The 24,216-nt window shown below is 46.4% G+C and overlaps 1 protein-coding gene across 4 annotated transcripts in view; it reads left to right on the forward strand.

The window, feature by feature from the left end:
* The window catches only part of RPRD1B (regulation of nuclear pre-mRNA domain containing 1B), a 63,041-nt gene that overhangs the window by 17,965 nt on the left and 20,860 nt on the right, over positions 1–24,216 (forward strand). For 3 of the 4 annotated variants that reach the window (XM_061630761.1, XM_061630762.1, XM_061630763.1), the window contains exons 4-6: positions 3,716–3,822; positions 6,025–6,151; positions 7,184–7,359. In XM_061630761.1, the coding sequence (XP_061486745.1) occupies positions 3,716–3,822; positions 6,025–6,151; positions 7,184–7,359 (410 nt within the window). Of the gene's footprint in view, positions 1–3,715; positions 3,823–6,024; positions 6,152–7,183; positions 7,360–17,400; positions 17,896–24,216 lie in introns of those variants that run through there. The other variant, XM_061630764.1, reaches the window with a different exon arrangement.

Below are 24,216 nucleotides of genomic sequence, written 5' to 3' on the forward strand. Positions count from 1 at the left end.
GGCTGTTGGCTCCTCAGAGAGAACTGTGGCGGTGGTGGAGGGGGTTCACAACGGGGGAGAGCCTCCTTTGCCCATTTCTTTCATTCTTTTTTTTTTTAACAATAATGCTGGGAAAAACAGAAGGGAGTAGAAAAAGAGGAAGGCCAAACAAGAGATGGATTGATTCCACAAAGGAAGCAGCAAAGCTGAACTTACAAGATCTGAACAGGGTGGTGCATGACAGATGCTCTTGGAGGTCGCTGATTCATGGGGTCGCCATAAGTCGCAGTAGACTTGAAGGCACACATACAAAAAGGATCCAGCAAGCTTGAGGACATTCCCCCATCCCCCCTTCCCTTTTTTAGGGAAGCTAATTAAGCATATTGTAGCAAAGCGGCATCCAGCACAACTGTCTGAGACTTGGTTTTTTGACCCCATTTCCATGAGAGGTGTGGCCTTGTTACGCTCTTTGGGTCCGCAGTGCCGCTCGTTGGGATGAATATCGATCACCCTCTGGTGAGCATGACAAACTCAGCACTGCATGAAGAAGTATTTCCTGTTGTCTGTCCTGAATCATCTGCATTCAGCTTCATTGGGTGACCCCTTTGGGTTCTAGTATGATGTGAGAGAAAGAAAAAGTTTCTTTCCCCACATCCTGGATAATTTTAAACACCCCTTTTATGCCCCCCCTTTACTAGTCCTAATGGCATGTCAGTCCCTGTTATTCTCCCTTTTCTGATTATTCAGCTTTCTTTCCAAATGCTTTAACCCAGTGGCAAAGAAGATCCTCCAGCACCAGCACCACCTTTCTGCCAGAAACACCACCTACGTAGGCCCTGTGGAACTGGTGGGGACTTGTGCAAGACTCTCAGCTGCCCCCCTGAGCAACACCCCGCCCATATCAGCAGGGCTTGCCAGGGAAGTCTCCTGGACTCAGGCGTTTAAGAGGAGGGCCTGGTGCATCTGGCCAGGCAGACTCTTCACTCTTACTCTCTTTATCTTTCTCAGCACAGAATTGAAACATGGGGAAATGGAAGCACCTGAGGGATCCCTATTCCCTTTAACAACCGTGGAGGCAGCAAGCGTGCTGCCTGACTGAGGCATGTGAGGTTGGCTTTTGTTTAAGTTTGTTTTCTTACTTCAAAAAAATAAAAAGAGGCAAGCCTGCTTAGACTTCCTACTTCCAAGGAAGCCAAAACAGTGTCTGATGTTTCCAGTTTCAGTTTATTGCATGATAGCCGACCAGCCTTTTTGCGTATACCTTGAAATAAAGAGAACTAAGAACAGATTAAAAATGGCAATGAAAGAAAATAGAATTAATCAATTATATAAACATGGTAAAATACTCTAAAAGTTGGTTATTTAATTTAATAGATTAATTAAAATGGTTCTAGGAACAGATATTAACACCTGGGAAAATAAAAACCTTCTGCATCTCTAAGGCTATCTATTCCTGGTAATTTGTTTCTTCCAAGTATTTTAAGAGGAGCTTTCACCTCGCATTCTAATTCATCATATGGTTCATGAATGAATGAATCTGTCATCCTGGCATCTCTTTTATAGAGTTCTTCAGTGTATTGCTTCCATCTTCCTTTTATTTCATCTCGGTCAGTCAATGTGTTCCCCTGTTGATTATTCAACATCCCTACTCTTCATTTAAATTTCCCTTTCATTTCTCTAATCTTTTGGAATAGGGCTCTTGTTCTACCCTTTTTGGTGTCCTCTTCTATTTCTATACAGTAACTATTGTAATAGTTCTCTTTGTCCCTACGTACCAATCGCTGTATTGTTGTGGCTCCCGAACTGTGGAATGGTCTCCTTGATGAGGTGCGCCTGGCGCCGACGCTGCTATCTTTTCGGCGCCAGGTGAAAACCTTTTTATATTCCCAGGCATTTTAATGCGTTCTATTCATATTTATTGATGTATTTTGCTGTTGCTTTATTATTTTTGTTTACGTTTGTTTGGTTTGATTCTATTGTATTATTGTATTTATATTTTTTTTTGATTGCTTCATTGTTATGTACACCGCCCAGAGAGCCCTTGGGCTTAGGGCAGTATATAAATTAAATTAAATAAATAAATAAAAATAAATTTAGGGTTATGACCGTGTTTCTGTCTCCTTTTGCTTTTGCTTTCGCTTTCCTTCTCTCTTTAACCATTTGAAGAGTCTCTTCTGACATCCATTGAGGTCTTTCTTTTTAACAAGAGGTATTGTCTTTTTGCATTCTTCCCTGATAATGTCCCTGACTTCATTCCATAGTTCTTCTGGTTCTCTGTCAACTAAGTTTAAAGCCTCAAACCTGTTCCTTATTTGATCTTTATATTCTTCAGGGATGTTATTTAAATTGTATTTTGGCATTATGATTGCTTTGTTGGTCTTCTTTAGCTTTACTCTGATTTTCGATGTTACCAGTTCATGATCTGTACCACAGCCTGCTCCTGGTCTTGTTTTTGCAGAAAGTATGGAACTTCTCCATCTTCTGCTACCAATTACAGGCATACCCCGCTTAACGTCGCTTCACTTAATGTCGCCTGGCTATAACGTACATGCTTAACGTTTCACAATAACCTACACTTTTTTGGCATGACGCTGCTGCCATCTAGTGGTGATTGCGTGCAGTACAAGTGAAGACAATTGCTTCACTTAGTTTATTTTCGCTTAAAGTATACTCTCCGGTCCCATTGCGAACGTTAAAGCGGGGTATGCCTGTATATAATCAATTTGATTCCTATATTCACCATTTGGTGATATCCACGTGTATAGTCGTCTTTTTGGTTGCTCAAAAAATGTGTTCGCAAGAAACAAATCATTGGCTTCACAGAATTCAATAAGTCTCTCTCCTAAGCCCCATTTCCCCACAATTCCTAGTTCTTCTCTGTTCCCTGCTTTTGCATTCCAGTCTTCCATGATTATCAGCACATCTTGTTTTGGTGTGTGATCAATTTCTTCCTGTACTTCTATGTAAAATCTCTCCAATTCCTCTTCTTGTGCATTTGCCGTTGGAGCATAGACTTGGATGATGGTTATGTTAATAGGTTTCCCATTTAATCTCATTGATATCAGTCGCTCAGACCTTGCGTTATAGCATGTTAAGGTGTGCATCCTAGAGGAGATATTGGCATCTACTGCTCCTTTTTTCTCCCTTCCCCAGATTCATTCAGAGCCAGTGTGGTGTAGTGGTTAGAGTGTTGGACTAGGAACTAGTGTCTTCTGACCTGGAGGTCTCGTCTTCCGGCACTGCATAAAACAAAGGAGGGGGCTTGTTGAGAAATTATCTTACACCAACAATAAATGGTTGCTTTCAGGACTAAGTCTTTACTAAGCAACAAGCTCCCTCTCTACTTACAACGGTGTTGGGGTTGATCTGGGGACACCTAGGGCTCTTATCAGTTTATGTTGTTCCAACTCCAGGGCTGCGATAGCTCAGTGTGCCCATGCAGGGGCCCCATACAACACTCAGGGCAAGAGCTTTGCCCTATAAGGCTCCAGGAGGGGCGCCACCAGCCTGCTCCCGGTCCAGCTGCGTAGTGGAAAATAGCATTGGCCCATTACATTAGCTGTTAAGGCAGCAGCTTTCAAGTGGGAGGACCAAGATCCTGAGTTTTTAAATGTCACACTCAGATGTTTATAGGAGTTGACTTGCCTGATGTTTGTTAGGTTTAGCTCTCTTCTCACCTTTCAAAAGGTACTGTTGAGCCACATCTATTTTACAGGATGTGTCTGTTCTATTACAGAGGAGAAGAAGGCCTTGAAGCGGACATTTCAGCAGATACAAGAAGAGGAAGATGATGATTACCCAGGGAGCTACTCCCCACAGGACGCCAATGCTGGCCCCCTTTTGGTATGTTCTGGGAAGCAGAGGACTGAGAGAGAAAAGGCCCCATCTTTAGAAAAGGGAGAGCCACAAGATGGTGCTATTAACCAGTGAAAGAGAACAAACGTGACCGCTGCTACACTTACTGGCTCAAAACCACTGGCCCTCGCAAGTGGAGGAAGACACGAAGCATGATAAAAAGGGACATAAAACAAATATTATTCCATAAAATTGCTGCAGTCAAAGCAAAATATAATAAATCACCAAAACCGAGACAGTGTATTGCAGCCTGGCATGGTGCCATCTAATTTATATAGCTAATAGATTATTCCAGGAAATTAATTAAACTCAGATTTCCTGCTGTGTTGAGGAACTAAGCTGTCTGTTCTTTGGGGCAGAAGGACAGGACATTCACATCTTCTGTGATTGCAGCTTCTTTTATGGGTGGCTTGTTGACAGCGTTCAGGACGCAAATGTTGATAATTCGTATCTCTAAAAAGTGATATCCTCTGGTAGTAAGGGAGTCTACTGAGAGAAGGTATGGTACTGCGCAGAGAAGAGCCAAGGAGCTGAGGATACCAGTTGCTGGAAACCACAGGAGAGGTGCTCTTGCGCTCAGATCCTGCTTGCAGGCTTCCCATAGGTATCAGTTTCCCACTGTGAGAACAGGATGCTGGACTAGATGGGCCACTGGCCTGATCCAGCAGGCTGTTCTTATGGGAACCATCAATATCCAGAAGGTCTAACAGTAGCTCTGGGAGTCTGGAAGTAAGCCCATGCTGCAGAGAGAGTCAAGGGAGTGGGCAGCAGGGTTCTACCCTGAAATTTCCCAGGGGTCACAAAGGCTGGAGTTTCAGGAAACAGGCAGAGTTCGAGATGTGGAGTCCTGGAAAAACTTGGGGTGGGGGGTGGCCAACCCCCCCTTTCCCCCAATTTTTGGGGGAGAAAAACAGAAAAGTTCAGGGGCGAAATGGTTCTGGCGCTTTCTTGACGGCTCTGCTCTTGGTACGGCAAGACCATCATCTTGCAGCCACCTAGCTATGCCAAATGTTTTTCCTTCTCCATGAAGACTTGATGGCTGCCTGGGGAATTGTGGAGGCTTGTGCAGGATAGATGCCTGTGTTGTCATTGGAGAAGCCGGTGGAGGAGATCTCATGTGCAAAGGTCCTTGGGTCTTCCCCTTCCTTGTTAAATTTAGCCTATTTCTTCATTCTTAGTACTGGAGCTTTTGAGCTTTCGATTGATTTTTTTGGTGTGTTAATGTTTGTAACTCATTGGATATAGGTATACGCTTTGCGGCAAGGCCTTTGAGCAGACCAGCGGTTTCTTTGATCTTAGATTCCTGTTCAAACTCCAGAACAGTGTCCCTTTTTTGTCTTCCAAATTCATTGTTCCAGACGTGTTAACCAAGCCTGTGTCACAGGGCAAACCCCGTCAGCTCAGCTTAAAATTAATAGGAGTCGCCATAGTTTTGCATGTCTCCCATTTGTTTCGAGGGAGAACTGGTGCAGGGGTAGTTCCCAGCGGGTTTCCTTTCTGCTAAGGCAGCCTTGCCCCATCAGCCCAACCATTCATCTAGCCCAATCTCCTGTTCTCCACAACTCTGACACGGATGTTTCCATGAAAGCCACAAGCAAAGCTTGGGCAGTAAAGCTCCCTGTGACTGCCTTAAAACGGGCATGCTGCCTCTGAACATGACCTTGTGGCCAGCGTTGCATCTTGCAGCAGTGACTACATGGTATGAAGCAGTGCTTTCTTTAGTTGCCCTGTCCTCTTGGTTTACTTAGCAGTGTGCATGGTGTTTTATGCACTGGCATAAGTAAAACACAGGTCCCTCTGAGAGGGAAGGATCCTAATTTTCAAAGATACAGAATGGTGGTGTACCAACACATACTGTCAGCACAAGGATTGTTGCTAGTGGAACGGGACTGCCCCCCTCCCCAAATCGTTTCTGGAGAGTTGGGGGAACCCCTAGAACAGATTTAGGTTCTAGGGGAGGGGAGAAGAGGGGGGAAATCCCACTGCACTAGTGGTAATACTGGCGCTGACAGGACCCTGACTTAGGGCCACATATACCACCCAGTGTTTCCATGCCTTGGGCAGAGATTTGCATAGTGAGAGACCAAGGGATCTTTTGGAGAGTGACTTGTCTTGCATGCTGGAAGCCAGGTGATGGCTGCAACCCTTGGGGAATGGTCTTGGCAATTTTTGTATGTCTCAACTGTGCAGACCGAGGACTTGATCAAAGCCCTGCAAGATCTGGAAAACGCAGCATCGGGAGATGCCACGGTGCGGCAGAAAATTGCTTCTCTTCCCCAGGAGGTTCAGGATGTGTCGCTGTTAGAGAAGATTACAGGTGAGAATCCAAAGTGCTAACACTTGAATGCAGGGGGTATGACCCGAGTCTTTTCCTACACCTGGAAAGTGGGAAACAAAGACTAGTGAGTTCTGACAGTGGAGGCTTTCCTCCACCCTCAGATCCCAAGAGATGAACATGAACCTGTCTTTCCCTTTTTCTTTTTCCCCCAGTGTGGCTTAGATTCTGCTGGGCCACAAGCCAACCTCCTCCTGTCTTCAGGAGCACTGTTGTTTGTGTGGTGAGAGCAGTTATCGCATTCCCCCTGAAATGGACCGTTGCATTTTCTCTGGCAGCTGCCCAGCAAGGGGAGCCACGCGGCCGTTGTGTCGAGACTGTGTGAACGGCTCCCACCGCTGCTTCCCTTTGGGCCCAGGGAACATTTGCTCATTTCTGTTCTTTGGCCCTAATGTCTTCTACCTTCCACACAACTGTTCACAGTGCCTCACAGTGGAAGAAAGGGTCTAGCAAAGGATCTAGACGGAGCACATGATGCATAGGAGCCCCGCCCCAAATGCAGCTGTGGTAGTACAGGATGCTGTCTAAAAGGAGGTCCCCAGGAGCATCGTGTCAGGCATTCTAGCAGTAGAGGTTACTGTCTGTGCTCATCAGAGGAGAGAGCCGACACACTTGCAATTGAGCCCTACCACTGCTGCAGAGGGCCTATAAAGCTAGCCCGCTCTGGCCTCAGCAACTTTGTAACCTCGAGCACAGACTGAGCAGCTCTTGGGCTACCCATCCCTTCAGAGGTGCCAGCCTGCTTCCTTGGGTGCCAGCCCTAACCCTGACTGCTTGGCTTTCCAGAAAAGAAAAGGGAAACATGGAGCAGCTGCGTTAGTGTCGGGTGTGTCAGTTGTTGTATTTCATTGCCTGCATTTAAAGGAGCGTGTTATTTGTTGCCTATTGTGAAATCCGCTCTCACTTGGCATTCACCACCAGTGAGAGGTTGGCTAGTCGGGAGCTGCTTTTTGTCACCCACACAAAAGCCTTTGAACGCAGCCCGTGTCGATTTTCTGCCACTTTTGTGCCTAGACAAAGAGGCAGCCGAGCGCCTTTCGAAGACTGTGGACGAGGCGTGTTTGCTGCTAGCTGAGTACAATGGGCGACTGGCGGCAGAACTAGAAGACCGGCGCCAGCTGGCACGCATGCTGGTTGAGTACACCCAGAACCAGAAGGATGTGCTGACGGAGAAGGAGAAAAAGCTAGAAGTGAGTCTTCCTTGGATGGGTGCCCAAAGTTATCCTTCCTCAGGAGTATCGGTTTCTTGAGACGGTTCTGGCTTCTTTTAAACATAAAACTGGGATTGCTTCAACGCAAAGATCAAGAATGGTCCATGTGGTTTACATAGTCATAGCTGAACCAGCTGCGTGTGTGTCTCTTCCACCACCACACGGGCCTCGAGTCGGGGACCGCAGCTCCCCAGTGTGTGTGTGCCAGGCATGTGAGACTCATGTAGCTGCTTGGGATGTGACCTTAGGAGCATTCAAGAATGGGCCTGAGTATACAAATGGTTGAATTGTGGGCAGAGCCATGTGCAGGAGCACCGCCCCCAACGTCCTCGTGTGTGCCATCCCTGCCTGGCCAGGCCTTGTCCTTCCTATGTTGTGTGGGGGAAATCTGCGTGGGGCTTCTGCATTTGCTTGAACATGAGTAGAACTTCCCCACCCCCAATTGGAGACCCTGGTAAATCGGGGCCCTGGTTGCATTCAGGATTTACTCACATTCAAGTGAATGTGAGTGTTAGCCCCGTGCGGACCTTCCCTACGCAATACAGTAGGGCCCCACTCATACGGCGGGTTACGGTCCAGACCCCCGCCTAAAAGCGAAACCTGCTGAAAAGCGGAACTCCGTCAATAAAATGGTGCCCGACGCCCGAAAAACGCTGTAAAAGCAGAACAAGCGCCGTATGAGTGGGGCCTTTCTCTAATTGAAAGCCGCCTTCTTAGCGGAATACTGAAAAGCAGGCCCTACTGTTTGAGGAAAATTGAGGACAGGATGGGGATTGAGCTTGCGTGCATTAACACCATCCACATTTTGAGTATTGGCGTATTCAGGACACTCTTCGCATTATTGTCGTTTATTACATTTCTTCGCTTTTACAAGTGTCTCAAAGCATCTTGCATAATAAAAATAGAAATAACAGAAAACATTAAAACCAAATATAAAAACAACAAGCAAAACCTAAAAGTGTTTATTGAGAAATATATAAAAGGAACAAATCCTGCCCACCCCACTTGGAAGGATGAACGCAAAAAGAAGCCACAGATAAAACTAGTTACCCTCTTGATTAAGAACCCAAGGCCTGGATAGATAAAAATGTTTTTTTCCTAACAGGCCATGATGGTGCCAGGTGTGATTCCCTGGGGAGAGCACTTCACCAATGAGGGGCCACCACTGAAAAGTCTTCTTTCTTGTGCCCCCACCCCCCCCACTTCCCTCAGATGAGGTACTGACTAAATGGTAGCCATTTAGTTATGTGGAGATTGGTGTTATATGCTCAGACCATCTTACTCTGATCATCCATCTGGCTGCTGAATTCTGCATCTGATGCAGATTCTGAACTAATTTCAGCAGCAGTCCCATGCATAGTGCATTGCAGTAATCGATCAGAGAGGTTGCCAGAGTGCAGCCAACAGAAATTAAGTTGTCCCTGTCCAGATGCAATTGCAGCTGTTTCATCGGTTGAAGCTGATGGAAGGCACTCTGCACCATTGGGTCCAGCTGTGCCTGCTGCCACAGCAGTGGGTCCAGGAATACCCCCAAGCTGGATACCTGCTCCTTCAGAGGGCATGCAATCCCATCCAGACAAGGCCAAATTCCCACCCAGAACAGCACCTCAGTCTTCTCTAGATGGAGCTTCAGGTTATTGGCTGTCGTCCAGTTCATTACCAAGGCCAGACGTTGGTCTAGCACATTCACTGCCACATCTGCAGATGTAAAGTAGAAATTGGTATGCTGTTGATCCACGATATGTGAAGTAGCATGTCATCTAATTGCCAAAAATCCCCATGGAAAAGGGCTGCGGGGCACGGAGTGGGCATATTTATGTGCAATGCTTGAACGTAGCAACTCAAATGCATGCTTCCGATTGGCATACATCAAAAAGCATTGTGTTTTAATATTTAATGTTAAAAACACAATACTTCTTTTAGAAAAAGGAACTTGTAAAACTTGGAACTTTCTCGAAGGAAACATGGATTGCTCTTATGTTCAGTCCAAGTCAGTTTGCCAGTATTTCCCGTTCCTCAGAGTGTCCAACTTGCACCTTGCTAGTAACTTGATGCTTTTCTCTTTTTGATGTATTTGCTCTGTGATCAGCTGTGCCATGCTCTACTTTTCTGACATCCTTGCTTGCTGCCTGCTCTTGGGGTGCCTACTTGGGAGTTCAGTTGAAGCCCTTTCAAACCTGATCCTAACCATACATGTATGCAAATGATAAAAATGCTTTTGTAAAAACAACTTGAACTGGGAATACAAGAAAAGGCTATAAATAAGACTTTGGAACTCAGCAGTGTCCAAAGCTGGTGGAGGAGAGTGCATGAGCATGGCAGAGAGCCATTTATCTGAAATGTACCACTTCCAGCAAGGCAGCTTGTTCTGCTCTACACCCCGGGATTATTACGGGAATGTAATTAATGATTCTGCTTGTATGTCATTCTGCCATCTGTTGTGTTGCCCCCGGGTAGCACATAAAGGGCTGCCAGCCCTGACTATTATGAGCAGCTGTTCTTGGGTGGAACGTGAGTGACTGTAGAGGGCAGAGCAGTCCAGAAGGAGATGCAGGGGCTGAACAGGTTGCTCCAGTGGCAGACTCTCCTCCTGCCACGGGCATGCGTTGACTCCTTGAAAGCTGCATGTTGCTCTTGCCTTTCAGGGCACCCCTTGCTCTTGGCTCTCACCTTGTTCCCATACATGATGTTGCATGCACAGTAATATTACACAGGTCTAGCTGAGGGTCCTGGATGGTTGGCTGATGAAATCTGTTGCAGTCAGAAAGGGTATTGGTGCCTGGTTGTAAAATGTGCTCTTTTGTCCAACACAAGCAAAACGCTCTGAAGTTTGGGGAGGTGTGTCAGTGCAGTTGATGCCCTTGTGCTAGAGATGGAGCCTCTCCTCTCAGCCAGTGCTCACATTTGCCCCCTGCTAGCTGCTTTGTAAGGGTAGAAGTTCTCCTTGAGCTCCCGTGCCCTTTGGGTCTTTGGGAACCACTTGAGCCCAGCACAACCCTGCTGTGCAGGTCTTAAGGAGCAGATGCATTCCTTGCAGATAGGGCTGTGGTGGTGCAGATTACTAGTAATTCCACTTGCCACTGCTGCTACATTACTGTGTCATGATGCGTCTATGCATATTAACATACTAACTTTAAGATGCAGGAATCCTCCATCTGGACCCCTATAAATATATATCTTGCTGCTTTCTTAGGCCCTGGCTAGGAGGACTGCAAATGCTGAATAGGCAGCTTGGTATGTTTCAAGCCCTCTGGCATAAAGCTCCTCTGTAATGTCCTGTTTGTTTTGTGATGCTCTCTTGTGACTCAAGGCCTCTTATCATAGAAACAAGAAGATCCCAGTTCGTTGCACAGTCTACCTTAGGAAAATTGACTCCTTCCCCTTAGTGCATTGTAAGGTCAAAACCTGTTTCCGGAATGAATTGGGGAAAGAAACATGGCTTCTGTCTGGCAATATAAATCTGGATTTATTTTGCTTAGTCAGGAAAAGTCTGGAGCTCTGATCAAATAAGGCAAATAGCTCTACATCTTCAGGGTGCTCCAGATTCTCAAAGTAATTTTTCACCCAAGTAATTAAAACAGTTAATCCCTGTCTCTGGGACAAAAGCTAGCTGTCTAAAGATTGGGGTTCTAATTTAGAGGCTACTATCACAATCGCTCAGAGGCTGAGGCAAATTCTGGGACTCAGTATTACTTACATGGGGTGTCAATGATTTCTCATTGCAGACTGTTGACCAAGAGATCCTAAAATAGCACAGCCCTGGAGCTCTGAGCTCCCTTGCTGGGATATGTCATACCAAAGTGTTGCTCATGCCAGGACACATTGTCAGATGAGATAGGATGGTGCTGGAACTAGCCCTTATCACTGCAAGACCCAAAAGCTAACTGTAGCAGAAAAAAACTTGAGTTTTAATCTCCAGAAGGGAATAAAGACACACGTTCCATCTTAAGAGGCAGTGGTTTTGAGCTGAAAGATTCAAAATAGATTGCAAATATGTCACCGGTCCTTGAAATACTGTGCATACTGAGGACACAATTCAGACTTGAAATTTAGAACACCATCTCAACCCTTGTAAGAGTTTTCAAGAAGACCAGGAAAAGATGTGACACGTGCATGCTCGCACTATGCAGTATCTCACTTTAAGGGGATGGGGGGAATTTTGACGGCCACTTGTTCCTGGATTGCATCTCCCGTTCTCCTCGGCCATTGGCTGTGCTTGCTGGACGATCACAGGTCCCCCATCCTTGCTTTTAGCAAGGAGATCACAGTGACAATTGGTAGAGACTTCTATCATATAATTTCTTCTCTGAACTTTTATTTATCTGTTTATTAGATTTATATCCTACCCAGGGCAGCAAACAAAAGCACTAAAAACACTTCAGAACATAATAAAAACAGACTTTAAAATATATTAAAAACAAAACATCCTTAAAAACATATTAAAATATCTTAAACATTTTTTAAAAAGCTTTAAAAACATTAAAAAGCAATCCCAACATAGATGCAGACTGGGATAAGGTCTCAACTTAAAACGCTTGTTGAAAGAGGAAGGTCTTCAATAGGTGCTGAAAAGATAACAGAGATGGGTGCCTGTCCAATATTCAAGGGGAGGGAATTCCACAGGGTAGGTGCCGCCACATTAAAGGTCCGTTTCCTGTGTTGTGCAGAATGGACCTTCTGATAACTTTGAGCTCTTGCCTGTGTCCCATGTCCACTTTTTTTTGGGGGGGGGATGAAATTGAAAGTGCATCTGTATCTGAAGCTTCTAAAAGATGGTGTTTTACTAGTCAGACGTGAAATGATCAGCACAATCTGTACTGTGTGTTGCTTGAAGATGGCTGGTTCCCCTCCATCAGCCGCATAAGTCTTCCACAGGGCAAATCTGATTGGCCATCAAATGGAGCGGGCAGTTCTTTGTTGCAGCTGAAGCCTTTGCAATCTAGGAGAAAGTGAGGAGCAGCCAAGTGGCCAGTAAAATATAGAAAGGAGATGGAGCCCCTTCCCAGAAAGCATCAGCCCACTTGCTTTGCCGCCTTGTCTCCCAGTTCTGCCATACAAGCTTGTGCCAGGTTGGAAGCTTGACTGTCATTTCATTTAATTTCATTCATTTAATTTCATTTCATTGGTGGCAGCTTTTTAGCAACCCTGTCTTGAATGGCGAATCTGAATTAATGTCTCATTTTATTTTTTTGAAGGAATTTCCTTCCCTTTTCAGCTGAGCAGAGTTGGGGAGTGAGCGTAACTTGCCTTTCTGTCTGATCCCTGCATGTACCGATTAGGCCTATTAACTTTTTGGGTTCAGCTGAGTCTTTGCTGCTTTGGTTGAGCTATTTCCTTTTAAGGGTATTGTGCATCCCTTGTGGATGGAGACCAGCTTTTTAAGCACAGAGCGTTAGTCTGCTTGCGGGTGGGGGTGGGGAAGAGGTGACTGTCTGGCTAGTGGATTGAACACTGAAACGCTGCCAATGGTTTACATTTATATCGTTTGTCATTCGAACTCCGGTCAGGAAGCCTGGTGAGAGAGATCATTGCTGGTAATCCTGAAAATCTCTGTGTTGCCGTTGTTTATGCTTGCGTGTCACCAGCCTTTCGGTTCAGTCTAGACGAAAAGAGGTCCCCACAATAAGGCTATCCCGTTGCAATGCCTCTCTGCCCAGTTGTGTCACAGCACAGACAATGAGCACTCATAGTGCAGCCCTGGTGGCGACTCTCTTTTGCCACAATGAATCGACCACCTTCGCAGGTTTTTCTCAAGGCAAACACTCTGTTCCATCTCATTAGGAGCCTTTTTGGGATTAATCCCGAAAGATATTGGCAAGTAGGGATTTGAAAGGGGGGTGGGTTTAGGTCAGTTGAGCCCCCTCTGCCCCAGGAGTGGGTGACAATGGGTGTTGAGTAAGTGGGGAGTGGGCCTATGGGACCTTGAAGTCTTCCTTGCCATTTATGGGGATTTTTGCCTTCCTGCATGATGCCTCGGACAAGTAACGGACAGTGTGCCTGCCTGACCTTAAACACTGAGCAGTGCTTGTGTGTTGTTTTCAAGGGAGGCACTTCAGCATGGGAGTCCTTCTGGTGCAATCAAGATAAGAGGGTTTGGCTTCCCCTTCGAAAGGCAGCATTCCAGGGTGGAGAACCCTTGTCCTCCCTGTTGAGCCTCCATTGGGTGAGGAGATGTCCTGGAGCAGTGGGGTTGCTGCTTCTAGGATGTGCCTTCCCTGCATTTAGATCTGGCGTTTCTGTGCTGCCTCTTCTGGCTGGCTTTTCCTCCAGGCTTGGCTGGTTGAAATCCCCGCCTTAGTGGGTGAGGGAGAGTAAGGCCTGGCGGTTGCGCTTCCCTCCTCTTTCTCCTTCCTGGCTCTCCCAGGGCAGCATCCATCACTGTCTTTCAGACTCTTGTACTACAGTGTCCAGGCAGCAGCTTCTTGGCAGCAAAACCCAGCAGTATCAGCCTCTTGTCTCTCAGCATTTTTAGGCACAATAAAGTCTCTTATCCCAAGGCAGCCCAGGAGACCTTGTCCTTTAGCTGTTCATTTGTTTTTCCGTCGTTCTGCTTCTAAGAGGACAGAAAGGACTTTGCCCCTTTAGTGTACTCTGCAAATATAACATTGCTGGGGGTGGGGGGCACTGAGGTTCTGGTTTCTGTATTGTAGTACAGTGAGCTGGAAGGACCTCAGGAGCCATCTAGTCCACCCTCTCTCCTGCTGTGAGTGGTGGTAGCCATCTGTCCACCAGGTGGAGCAACCTGCACAATCCAGACTGCAGTACAGTATACCACAAGCAGAGGAGGGCTGGTTATGTTACAGAAGGGGAATTGAGATGGCTCAGAGAGAGGTAGGCTGAGGCTTTCAGGGGAAAGGGGGAGCAGAGTCACTGGCCTTTTGGGGAGGGACCAGAGCTCAGTGGAAGAGTGGTAGACCCTCCTCTGCCTGAAAGCCACTACTGGTTAGAGCAGGTAACACTGAGCTAATTGGATAAGTGGTCTGGCTGGAATGAGGCAACTCCACACGTTCCTAAGTTTATTTATTATTTGATTGATATCCCGCCCTTCCTTCCGGCAGGAGCCCAGGGCGGGAAACAAAACAAAAAACTTTAAAACTTTAGGGTGATAAAATACACCCCTGTCTCACACCCTTTCTGATGGGGAACCAATCAGTTTCTCCATATTCTGTCCTTACAGTAGCCTCTTGTGCAGAGTATAGGTTGTGCATCGGGACAATCAGATGCTATGGCACCCGCATTTCTTTTAAAGCATTCTATAGTTTTTCATGATCTACACAGTCAAAGGCTTTGCTGTAGTCTAAAAAGCACAGGGTGATTTTCTTCTGAAATTCCTTGGTCCGTTCCATTATCCAACGTATGTTTGCAATATGATCTCTGGTACCTCTTCCCTTTCTAAATCCAGCTTGGACGTCTGGTATTTCTCGCTCCATATATGGCAAGAGCCTTTGTTGTGGAATCTTGAGCATTACTTTACTTGCATGGGATATTAAGGCAATACTTCAATAATTACTGCATTCCCTGGGATCCCCTTTCTTTGGAATTGGGATGTATATGGAACGCTTCCAGTCTGTGGGCCATTGTTTAGTTTTCCATATTTTTTGATGGATTTTTGTCAAAATTTGGACTGATTCAGTCTCAGTAGCTTGTAGCAACTCTATTGGTATGCCATCTGTTCCTGGTGATTTGTTTCTTCCAAGTATTTTAAGAGCAGCTTTCACCTCACATTCTGAAATTTCTGGTTCTTCATCATATGGTTCCTCCGTGAATGAATCTGTCATCCTGGCGTCTCTTTTATAGAGTTCTTCAGTGTATTGCTTCCATCTTCCTTTTATTTCATCTCGGTCAGTCAGTGTGTTCCCCTGTTGATTATTCAACATCCCTACTCTTGGTTTAAATTTCCCTTTCATTTCTCTAATCTTTTGGAATAGGACTCTTGTTCTACCCTTTTTGGTGTCCTCTTCTATTTCTATACAGTAACTATTGTAATAGTTCTCTTTGTCCCTATGTACTAGTTGTTGTATTGTTGCATTTAGGGTTCTGATTGTGTTTCTATCTCCTTTTGCTTTTGCTTTCCTTCTCTCTTTAACCATTTTAAGAGTTTCTTCAGTCATCCATTGGGGTCTTTCTTTTTAACTAGAGGTATTGTCTTCTTGCATTCTTCTCTGATAACGTCACTGACTTCATTCCATAGTTCTTCTGGTTCTCTGTCAACTAAGTTTAAAGCCTCAAACCGGTTCCTTATTTGATCTTTATACGCTTCTGGGATTCCTCTAGGACACACACCTTAACGTGATGAGGGGATGTTGAAAGAGGACGGTTGACACCACACCTTCTCAGGATGGTGATTCAGTGAAACTCTGAGTATGACTCTCTTGAGTCGTCACTTCAAGGGGAGACTTAAATAGAGGACAGCTCTTGAAGGTGCTCTGCCCTACCCTGGCATCCTGTCCATGTTTGGTGGCAGTTCCTTATATCCTAGAAGCTGTAAGGATTTGTCAGTGGAAGGCTGCCATCCCGTGTACAGAGAGCAGGGTATAAGCCCCATCAAACACCCTGGAAGCTTCTGCATAAAGAGGCATGTAGACTTTGTGCAAAGCTTGCAGAGTGGACTTTTTGCAGAATGCCTTAATGTTGTTTGTTAGGGTCAGGGAGAGAGCAATTGCTTATAAGGTATGCAAGGAGATAGAAAGGGGGGGAGTGATGTCGGGTTTATGGGAAGATTTTACTCAGATTTCCCAGGAATTTTTCCAATGCCCTGTCTCCCCAAAAACCTTTCTGATAGCCAATATAAGCACATCTTCTGTGGTTTAAATTACATTCAAACAAATGCAAAGTTTTACTTTAGAAGTTTATTTTTATTGGAGGGTTTGTAAATATTTTAAGACTTGTTGACTCCCATTAAAATGCTAATGTTAGCCCACGCAGAGCTTTGCGTGTGGCAGTATGGACTGCACGCTACTTTCCTAGAGGACTTGTGGTCTGAATCGTTTTAAGGCAGATTCCCATGTTTCATAGCGGCTGGCAAATGAGCTGTCCTCTCCTTTCACTTTCTCTCTAAGCCTAGGAATGGTTAGCGGATGTTTAGCTCACTCCTTCCCCTCCCCTCAGTCATGTGAGAGCTGGACACCTCATGCAATCCTGGGAGGTCTTCTCCAGCTACTTCTGACCTGTGCCATGCATTGCTGTAGGGCTGGATCACCCCTGCATAGACCTCCCAGCCGCCTTGCAGGGAATGTGGTGGGCAGGATATAATCATCATCATCATCATCATCATCATTTCACTGTACGGTTTTAGGCAAATGCTGAAGACACACCTCTTTACCCTGCATTTGACATCTCAGACAAGTATTTGTCTCAGTTCTCTATTTTGGGATCTTAGGTTGTTTTTAATTATTGTTCACACTGTGTGTTAAGGCTGTTGCCCTGGGACCTCTGGGTGGAGGGTGGGAAATAAATGCTAATAAAAATAAAAATGGACCCTGGAAACTGTGTGGGCTGAGCAAGATTTCCCAGGCTGCAGATGAGTGGAGCTCCTTGGCCCTCCTCCTCCCCACACTGGTCTGCCCGGGCCCTTGCAAACAGCAGCAGTTCCACCCATCCCTCCAGCTTTGGTCAGCCTAACACCATTTTCCTCAGACATCCTGGTTCATGAAAGCAGAATAAGTTATATAAATACGATGTGGATCAAATTGCCTGCCTGTCACTGAAAGGGTGGAGAAGTGGTGCCCTTTCCATGTTTCAGCCGCTTTTGGTCTCCTCTCTCTGCCCTATTTCTTCCATGCCGTTGCCTGGTGCTTGCTGTGGCTGCTTCCGGCGCAACGTAGGGATGAAGGAAGCACCTCCGTCTGTCTTATTTCAGCCTGTGGCCCTAATGGCAGTGGTGTTCACCTTACATTGCTACAGAAGCTGGGAAGGGGCCTGCAGGCTGCAAATCAGCTCTTGTATGCAGCTAAGAAGGGGAGGGTGGTTGGGAAGCGGGAGCAGCTTCTAATTCTTTTTTTCTGTCTTTCCCCCCATCAGGAATACAAGCAGAAACTTGCTCGGGTAACTCAGGTCCGCAAAGAGCTTAAATCGCACATCCAGAGCCTTCCTGATTTGTCGCTGTTGCCCAATGTTACCGGAGGGTTGGCGCCTCTGCCGTCTGCTGGGGACCTTTTCTCAACTGACTAGGACACAAAGGTGTCTGCATTCCCCTTTTCCCCTCTAGTTCCATTTAATCCCAGCAGAACACATAGGAAGGACTGGACGGAGACTCTCCTTGAACTCCTCGCTGCCTGTTGCTGGGATGGCGAGGGCGCTGCGCTCCTGCAGAGGAGGCGAGCGCCCTCCTATTTGGCGAAAGTTCATGTTTTATCATTTGCTTCCCCTCATAGCACTTCCAGTTTCCATCACCGCCTGTGCTAATCATGTCTGTCTACTTTTGAGAGTTTTCGGCAAAAAAAGAAAGTTGATTTTTTTGCTTTTGCTCCGCTCCCTCTGCTTGTATAAAAAAGAACTGGATTGTTTTTGAATTGGTTTGGTGTGTGTCGAGCTTGATTTTTCTGGGCCTGACGATTCTAGTGTGTGCGTGTGGCATTGCTGTGTGAAGAAAGCCGTGCGGTTGGTTGAAGCTTCTGCTTTACAGATGGAATCTCCGTGAGTGTTTCCTGCTGATTTGTGGCATGTGTACATGGAGACATACAGGCCACAGGTGACCAAAAACAAGTTTGCGTGACTGAGATGCAACTGCTGATGCTCACTGGCCCCCAGCAATGCTGTCATCTGCTGTTCAGCACAAGTCAGTTGTGCTCGGGCTCCCTTACGCTGTATTCAGACCCTCACCTCCATCCTCTAAGTGCATTAGGTTTAAATTGACCAGTGTGGAATGCTCCAGAATTTCTCCATTAAGAACAGCATCTTAAAGAATGCGTTGAAACCTTGGCAGTAAAAATCCGCCTCAGCCATAAGTGAATGAGCTGAACTTAGGAATAGGTTTGCAAGTGGCCACATTCTTCAAGGAGTGTCAGTTGGCAGAAGTCCATGTGAAGGAACAGGAGGCCCTGTAGATGTTCGCAGTGGATTGTGTCCATTGGTGGGCTACATCAGGGATGGGGAACTTCGGTGGCCCTCCAAATGTTACTGGAGTTCATCTCTGGCCATTGGCCTTTCTGTCTGGGCCTGGTTGGAAGTCCAACAGCACCAGGAGCATGGCACAGGTTCCCCGTCCCTGGCTTGCCCTCCTCCCTTCACCAGCTTGCTCTGTAAACAATGCAGCAATATTTGTACTTCTAGACTGCAAAGACTTATTTCGCATTAATAACAGGCTGATTTCCCAATGTTTTGGGATCTTTCATTCTTTTGTGTTTTTTTAAACAAGAAAAACAAACCTCCCCGTTCCAATTAGCACCTGTGAGGGCCATCCCTCCATCCCACACTCTGACCTTGGAAGAGGGATTTGGTCCTGGGCCACCTTGCTGCCTCCTCTGGTGCACCGGTGCACACTCTCACAGCCCTTTGCTCTCAGATTGCCCTGGAAGTGATCTACATTTTGGCTTTTGTCTGTGTGCCAAATCCAACCACAACGATCCATTTCTGTTCAAAGCACATAGAGTGCAGTTGGGCGTTTTGAGGTTTTCCATTATCAAGGTGAAAGACTCCTCCTTGATCTTCAAAGCTGAGGTAGAAGAGTCCTCAATGCAATGCCTTTTCCCCTCAAAAGATTGGGGGGGGCATGATGGGGAAAGCCCAGTGAGTGGGTGTGTTTGAGACACAGCAGCACATCTTTGGCAATCTGTGTGTTCCACTTTTTTGTTTTATTTTAATGTAATTGAAATCCAATTAATCTTAATTTGCTTTAAAGGGTCAAGGAGGGGTGGGAGTCTGCCAGGGCACTTAGTGCTCTGGATGATCTTTCATTGCGATCAAATCCATATTCTGCCCTAAAACATTTTCTTAAATCTGTACATGAATTGATCTAGAAATAAATTTAGAAGTATAGGCTGCCATTTTCGCAGCAGTATATTCTGAAATGTCTCATAAATATATTTTTGAATAAAGAGGGTGTCATTCAACAGGCGAGTGGCTCTTTTATTTGTGGAGAGGAAAGCTTTGTTTTGTGTTCTGCTGGCAGACCAACCTCTACGGTGTCTAAAGCGGAAACAATTCGGAAACAATGATTTCAAAGTCTTGAGCTTGATTTTAAGAAACAAAGTCTTTTGCCACCCTAAAACTAACAAATTTATCAGCTTTTGTGGGCTAGAGTTTGCTTCATCAGATACAAACATGATTCTTTGTTGTCTTGCTGGAACAGACTGATAAGGCTGCTCCTGTGGAACGTCTTCCGCTTGGAATTCAAACTATAGATACTGTTCAGGTGTATTTAAGCAGGGAGGCAGTGCCTTTTTAATGGTTACTCAGGAAGCATTTTCTGATTGAGCTGGATGTTTGGGATCCACAGCGCCTGTGTTGACTGCTTCAGTACTTGGTAGACAGCTGACTGTCACGCTGGCAGATCTGTTTCATTCATAGAGAGCACAGGTAAGTCCCAAAGTTTAACTATCTACCATTGGCAGCCCTTTTCCTGTAAGCTTTGCATATTGGCTATCAGTTCCTGGAAAGTTGCTCTGAATGTTGTACTGAATATTTGGAAGAACATTGGCAAGAGCCATTCAATCTTAGCATGCGCAGAGAGTGCTTGCTGACCGCTGGTTTACAGAGAAGCTGTAGCTTGGAGGACCTTCTCTTTTTCTTTCCTGTTTTTATAGCAGACTAAGTCCTGGCACCTCCCTTTAAAAGGTTCTTAGAGTAGGAGCAGGTGCATTTCTGCCCACGTTCAGTAGGTAGACAGTAGTACATAACTTGCGTAGTTGGCCTTACTCTGTGTACTTAAGAATGCCTTGTAAATCAGCCCACAACCCACCCAAAACAGGTGTGGGGAATCCTCAGCTCTCCAGATGTTGCTGAACTACTATCAGCTCCAGCAAGCACGACCAGCAATATCTGGAGGGACAAAAGTTCCCAATCCCTGATCTAAAGCAACAATCTGGGCCCAGCCAGTTCTCCCCTTGCAGGTACTAGTACATGGAGGCTGGAGGCTGTGGCTTTTCTTGGCTTGTCCCCAGCATAGGCTACTTGGGATGCCTGGCCACTGATCATGGAGAATGGCTATTTGCTGCCCTGGCCACTATTTACTGAATTTATATCCCGCCCTTCCTCCTGAAGGAGTCCAGGGTGGCAGCAATTATACCGTGCATGAAGAAATATTTTACTTTCTTCTGCAACCTTGTCTCTGCGGGGTGACCCTGAGCACTTGAATGAGAAGCAGGAATCCCCAGGCCACCTCAGTCCAGAAGATGCACCCTGTCGTCTGTGATGTGACAGGGGCTGGTGGGCAGCTTTTCTTAAGAGGATATGGCCATGCGAGGGCCTGACTGAATCACTTGTGCAGATGGTCCTCCCCTGCAGCTGCGGCACTTACAGGGTGATGGTAAAATTGTGCATTGTCTCTTCATCTTGGGGCCACGCTAGACATTTGTTCACGTGTCTGCCCTGTTCACATACAAAGTGTGTGGTGGGGAGGGGCAGGGAGAAGGTATAATGTTTACATCACATAGGGTATGTGCATAAGGCTCTTCCAATTCCAAAATGACCACTTTCCTGCTGAGCTGGGATTTGACCCTAACCCTTTCCACTCCCGAAGATTATAATAAATCTTAACATGACACGTTTCAATTTTAAATATGTGTGTTAACATTTTTCCAAAGAGCATGGTTTGAAGCATGTACACATTAAATTTTGTGTTAAAGTCTCGCTGCAAATTGTATAGATAGATGGCCTTGTTTTGCCTCCACCCGTGGTTTGCACTAGAAAGCAAAAGTTGCCACTTCCAGCCGAAATATCCTTGTGCCCCCCACCCTGGGGCCCAATTCCATGGTCAAGTAACAGGACTCCACATCTTTGACTGGGCATCTTCTCATACTCTCTGGTGTCTGCAATGGGCTGTAACCTTGATGCTTCTGGGTGCCTCTTGAAGGGTCGCAGCTGCTCAGCTCTGTCCTTTACAGCCTTAATCCTCCTCAACAGCTTAAGTATTTTGTCTCCTTTTTCCCTTCCATGCATGGGGAGGGAGCTGAAAATGACTCTATTCCCCTAATTTGTTTGTCAGCAAAGCTGCCTGAAGCTCTCTTCTTTCTCCCCACAGAGCCAGCCACCCTGTGGGTGAGTTGCTGGTTCCAGTTTGCTGATCCGGCTACTCACTGAGAGCAGAACAGCTGACAAGCAGAGCTTGGAAAAGTTACTTTTTGGAACTACAACTCCCATCAGCCCAATCCATTGGCCCTGCTGGCTGGGGCTGATGGGAGCTGTAACTTTTCCAAGCTCTGCTGTCAATCTGGGCTCTGCGGTTTCATTGAGCTTGGGCTCTTTTGGTGATATGCCAAACCTCATCCCTGCTTGTCTCGAGCTGTATGGAGATACCTCCGTTGAGTCCAGACAGGAGAAGTGCACTGCAGTTCTGTCGGGAACGGAAGCCCAGTGTTGGATCAGTGCTTAATTGTTCCCAGCACGCATGCACACACAGGGCAGAGGCCCATATCAGTCTGGACACTCTTAAAAAAAAAGTGCTCTGTGGGGATACACTTGAGCACAGCGAGGATTGCATGGAAGAAGGAAATTTTCCATGTTCCTCCATTCTTACTGCCATTCCTTGAAATAGTCAGTATTTCATTTAGGTGAGGCTGGGCCTATTTGTTTTAAATCAGGTATTTTTCTGCCTAAAAGAAAAATCCTTACCTACTTCAACCATGCCAAGTTAAACCCTTTAAAATTCTACTGACTTTTAGTAGGAGGCATTTAAGCACACACTTAACTTTGGCTGAATCACGGCCCCTGCCCCCCCCTCCGCTATTTCTTTTAGGTTTCTAGCAGGAATTCATTAACTAATTTGCTGGAGGAGTTGAAGGCCCTTGTCACTGGGATAAACAATTCTGATGGCTGTTCCTTCCTCGGGGGCCCAGCTGGGGGCACAGCTGGGGCCTCCACTCCACTCCACCCTCTTCCCTCTCTATTTCTCCTCTTGGCAAGGGCCTACAGTGGGAATTAACTGTAACATAATAGATTTGTGACCATTTTCTTCTCAGCCTCTCTTGAAAGCCCCATTTATGGCGTGTTTGACTTGTGAGCCTTAAAAGAAGTTTGACTTGGTCTACGGGGGCGCTCCAGCATCCTTCAGGGTGGCTAACTTGTTCCTCACCCCAGTTGTTGCTGGACTACAACTCGCATCATCATCATCATCCCTGCTCCATTAGCCATGACGGCTGAGGCGGGTGATGGGGATTGAGGGTCCAACAACAGCAGGAGGGCTACAGATGCTCCCCCCCCCCGTTTTTAATTTAGCTTTGATCCTGGTGAATCTGGACTCCGTGGATCCATTACAGAAGTCCTCCAAGAAGAGGCCCTCTGCACTTAGCCTCATTGAAACTTCTCCAGGAGGGGAATCTTTCCTCTGGAACTCTAGTAGTCTCTTGGAGTTTGTAGGGAGGGCCCATAGCTTGGTGGGGCAGCAGTGGGCTTGCACGCAGAAGGTCCCAGGTCCAATCTCTGGCATCTGATTTAAAAAGATGAAGATGATAGAGAAGATCTTTCCCTGCTTGAGACCCTGAAGAAGGAAAGGAGTAGGGCAGAGAGGCCAATAGTCTGATTTGGTATCAGGCAACTTCCCTTGGTCCCCACTGTATTGTCTAGTGGAATTGTTTAATCTGAATCCAGCCATTGTCCCTTTAATGCCCTATCTGAAGCCTAAATGAGGGCCTGAAAGCTGCTTAAAAATACGCCATGGTAATAAGTAGACGCTTCAGAGCTGTATCCTGTAAAGAGCCGGTTCTGTTTCAGAATGGATGATGCCGCCAGATAGCGCCTGGAGGCTCTGGGTCCCAGAGCCTGTCACAAACAGTGGGGGCTTGCTGGGCAGTGCCAGGCAGGAATGCCAACTATGGAGGTGTGGGAGTGGGCGGACTCCTGCAGCAGCTGGCTGTCAAGAGGATGGCACAGGATTGATCCTGATCAGCTGCACAGGAGGCCAGCCCTTGGGAAGCGGGGACAGCCCTCTGAGCAGGTGAGGGGTTGACAGTCCATTGTTGAAGGGGGAGAGACGCCATGTACCAGTGCTGGCAGATTCCACATGCCAACATTAAGAAGCCAGAGGCAGGAGGAGCGTGTCACCCAGCAGCCGCTACGATCCAGAGGAGAGAGTCTCTCGGTAGCTGCATCGTATGAGTTGTAAAGCACCACTGTAGTACAGAGTTCCTTTGATTATTCTGCTAAATAACTAATAAACCAAGTTGATTGGCACAGCTGGTGTTAATTTTCATTGCTTGCCTGGATCTGTTTAAAAGAACATCCTCCCCCCCCCCCCAAGCAGACCAAGGGGGTGACGTTATATCCACCTTGAAGCTTTCCTTTGCTTGCATCTTGTTGAACATTTTGGGTATGGCGTGGTGTTTTCTTTGCCAGAATAACCCCCCCTCGCTTTATAAGACCGTTTCACACTTTATACAGCAGCAAATCCAGATTTGCTACCAGTGTGTGCACCCAATAAAGAGCCACATCTCATGTGAATGCTCCTGGGTCATACAGAACCGTCCTTGCCTGATCCATTGACTTTCAGCTAGAAGACGAGATCTGCAACAAAATGTTTCCATGTGGAGCACTCCTCTTCAGGGCTACAACTAGCCAGTCATGCCCTTTTCGACGATAACTCCATTCCATTCTCCTATTACCACCCCTTCCAGACAGACAGTATTCTGTGGCCATCGGGCATTTTCAGTCCCCATTGGGCTGTTTTTAGCTTTTAAAAAAACC

Source organism: Rhineura floridana, chromosome 6 (genome assembly GCF_030035675.1).
Source record: "Rhineura floridana isolate rRhiFlo1 chromosome 6, rRhiFlo1.hap2, whole genome shotgun sequence".
Classification (NCBI taxonomy): domain Eukaryota; kingdom Metazoa; phylum Chordata; class Lepidosauria; order Squamata; family Rhineuridae; genus Rhineura; species Rhineura floridana.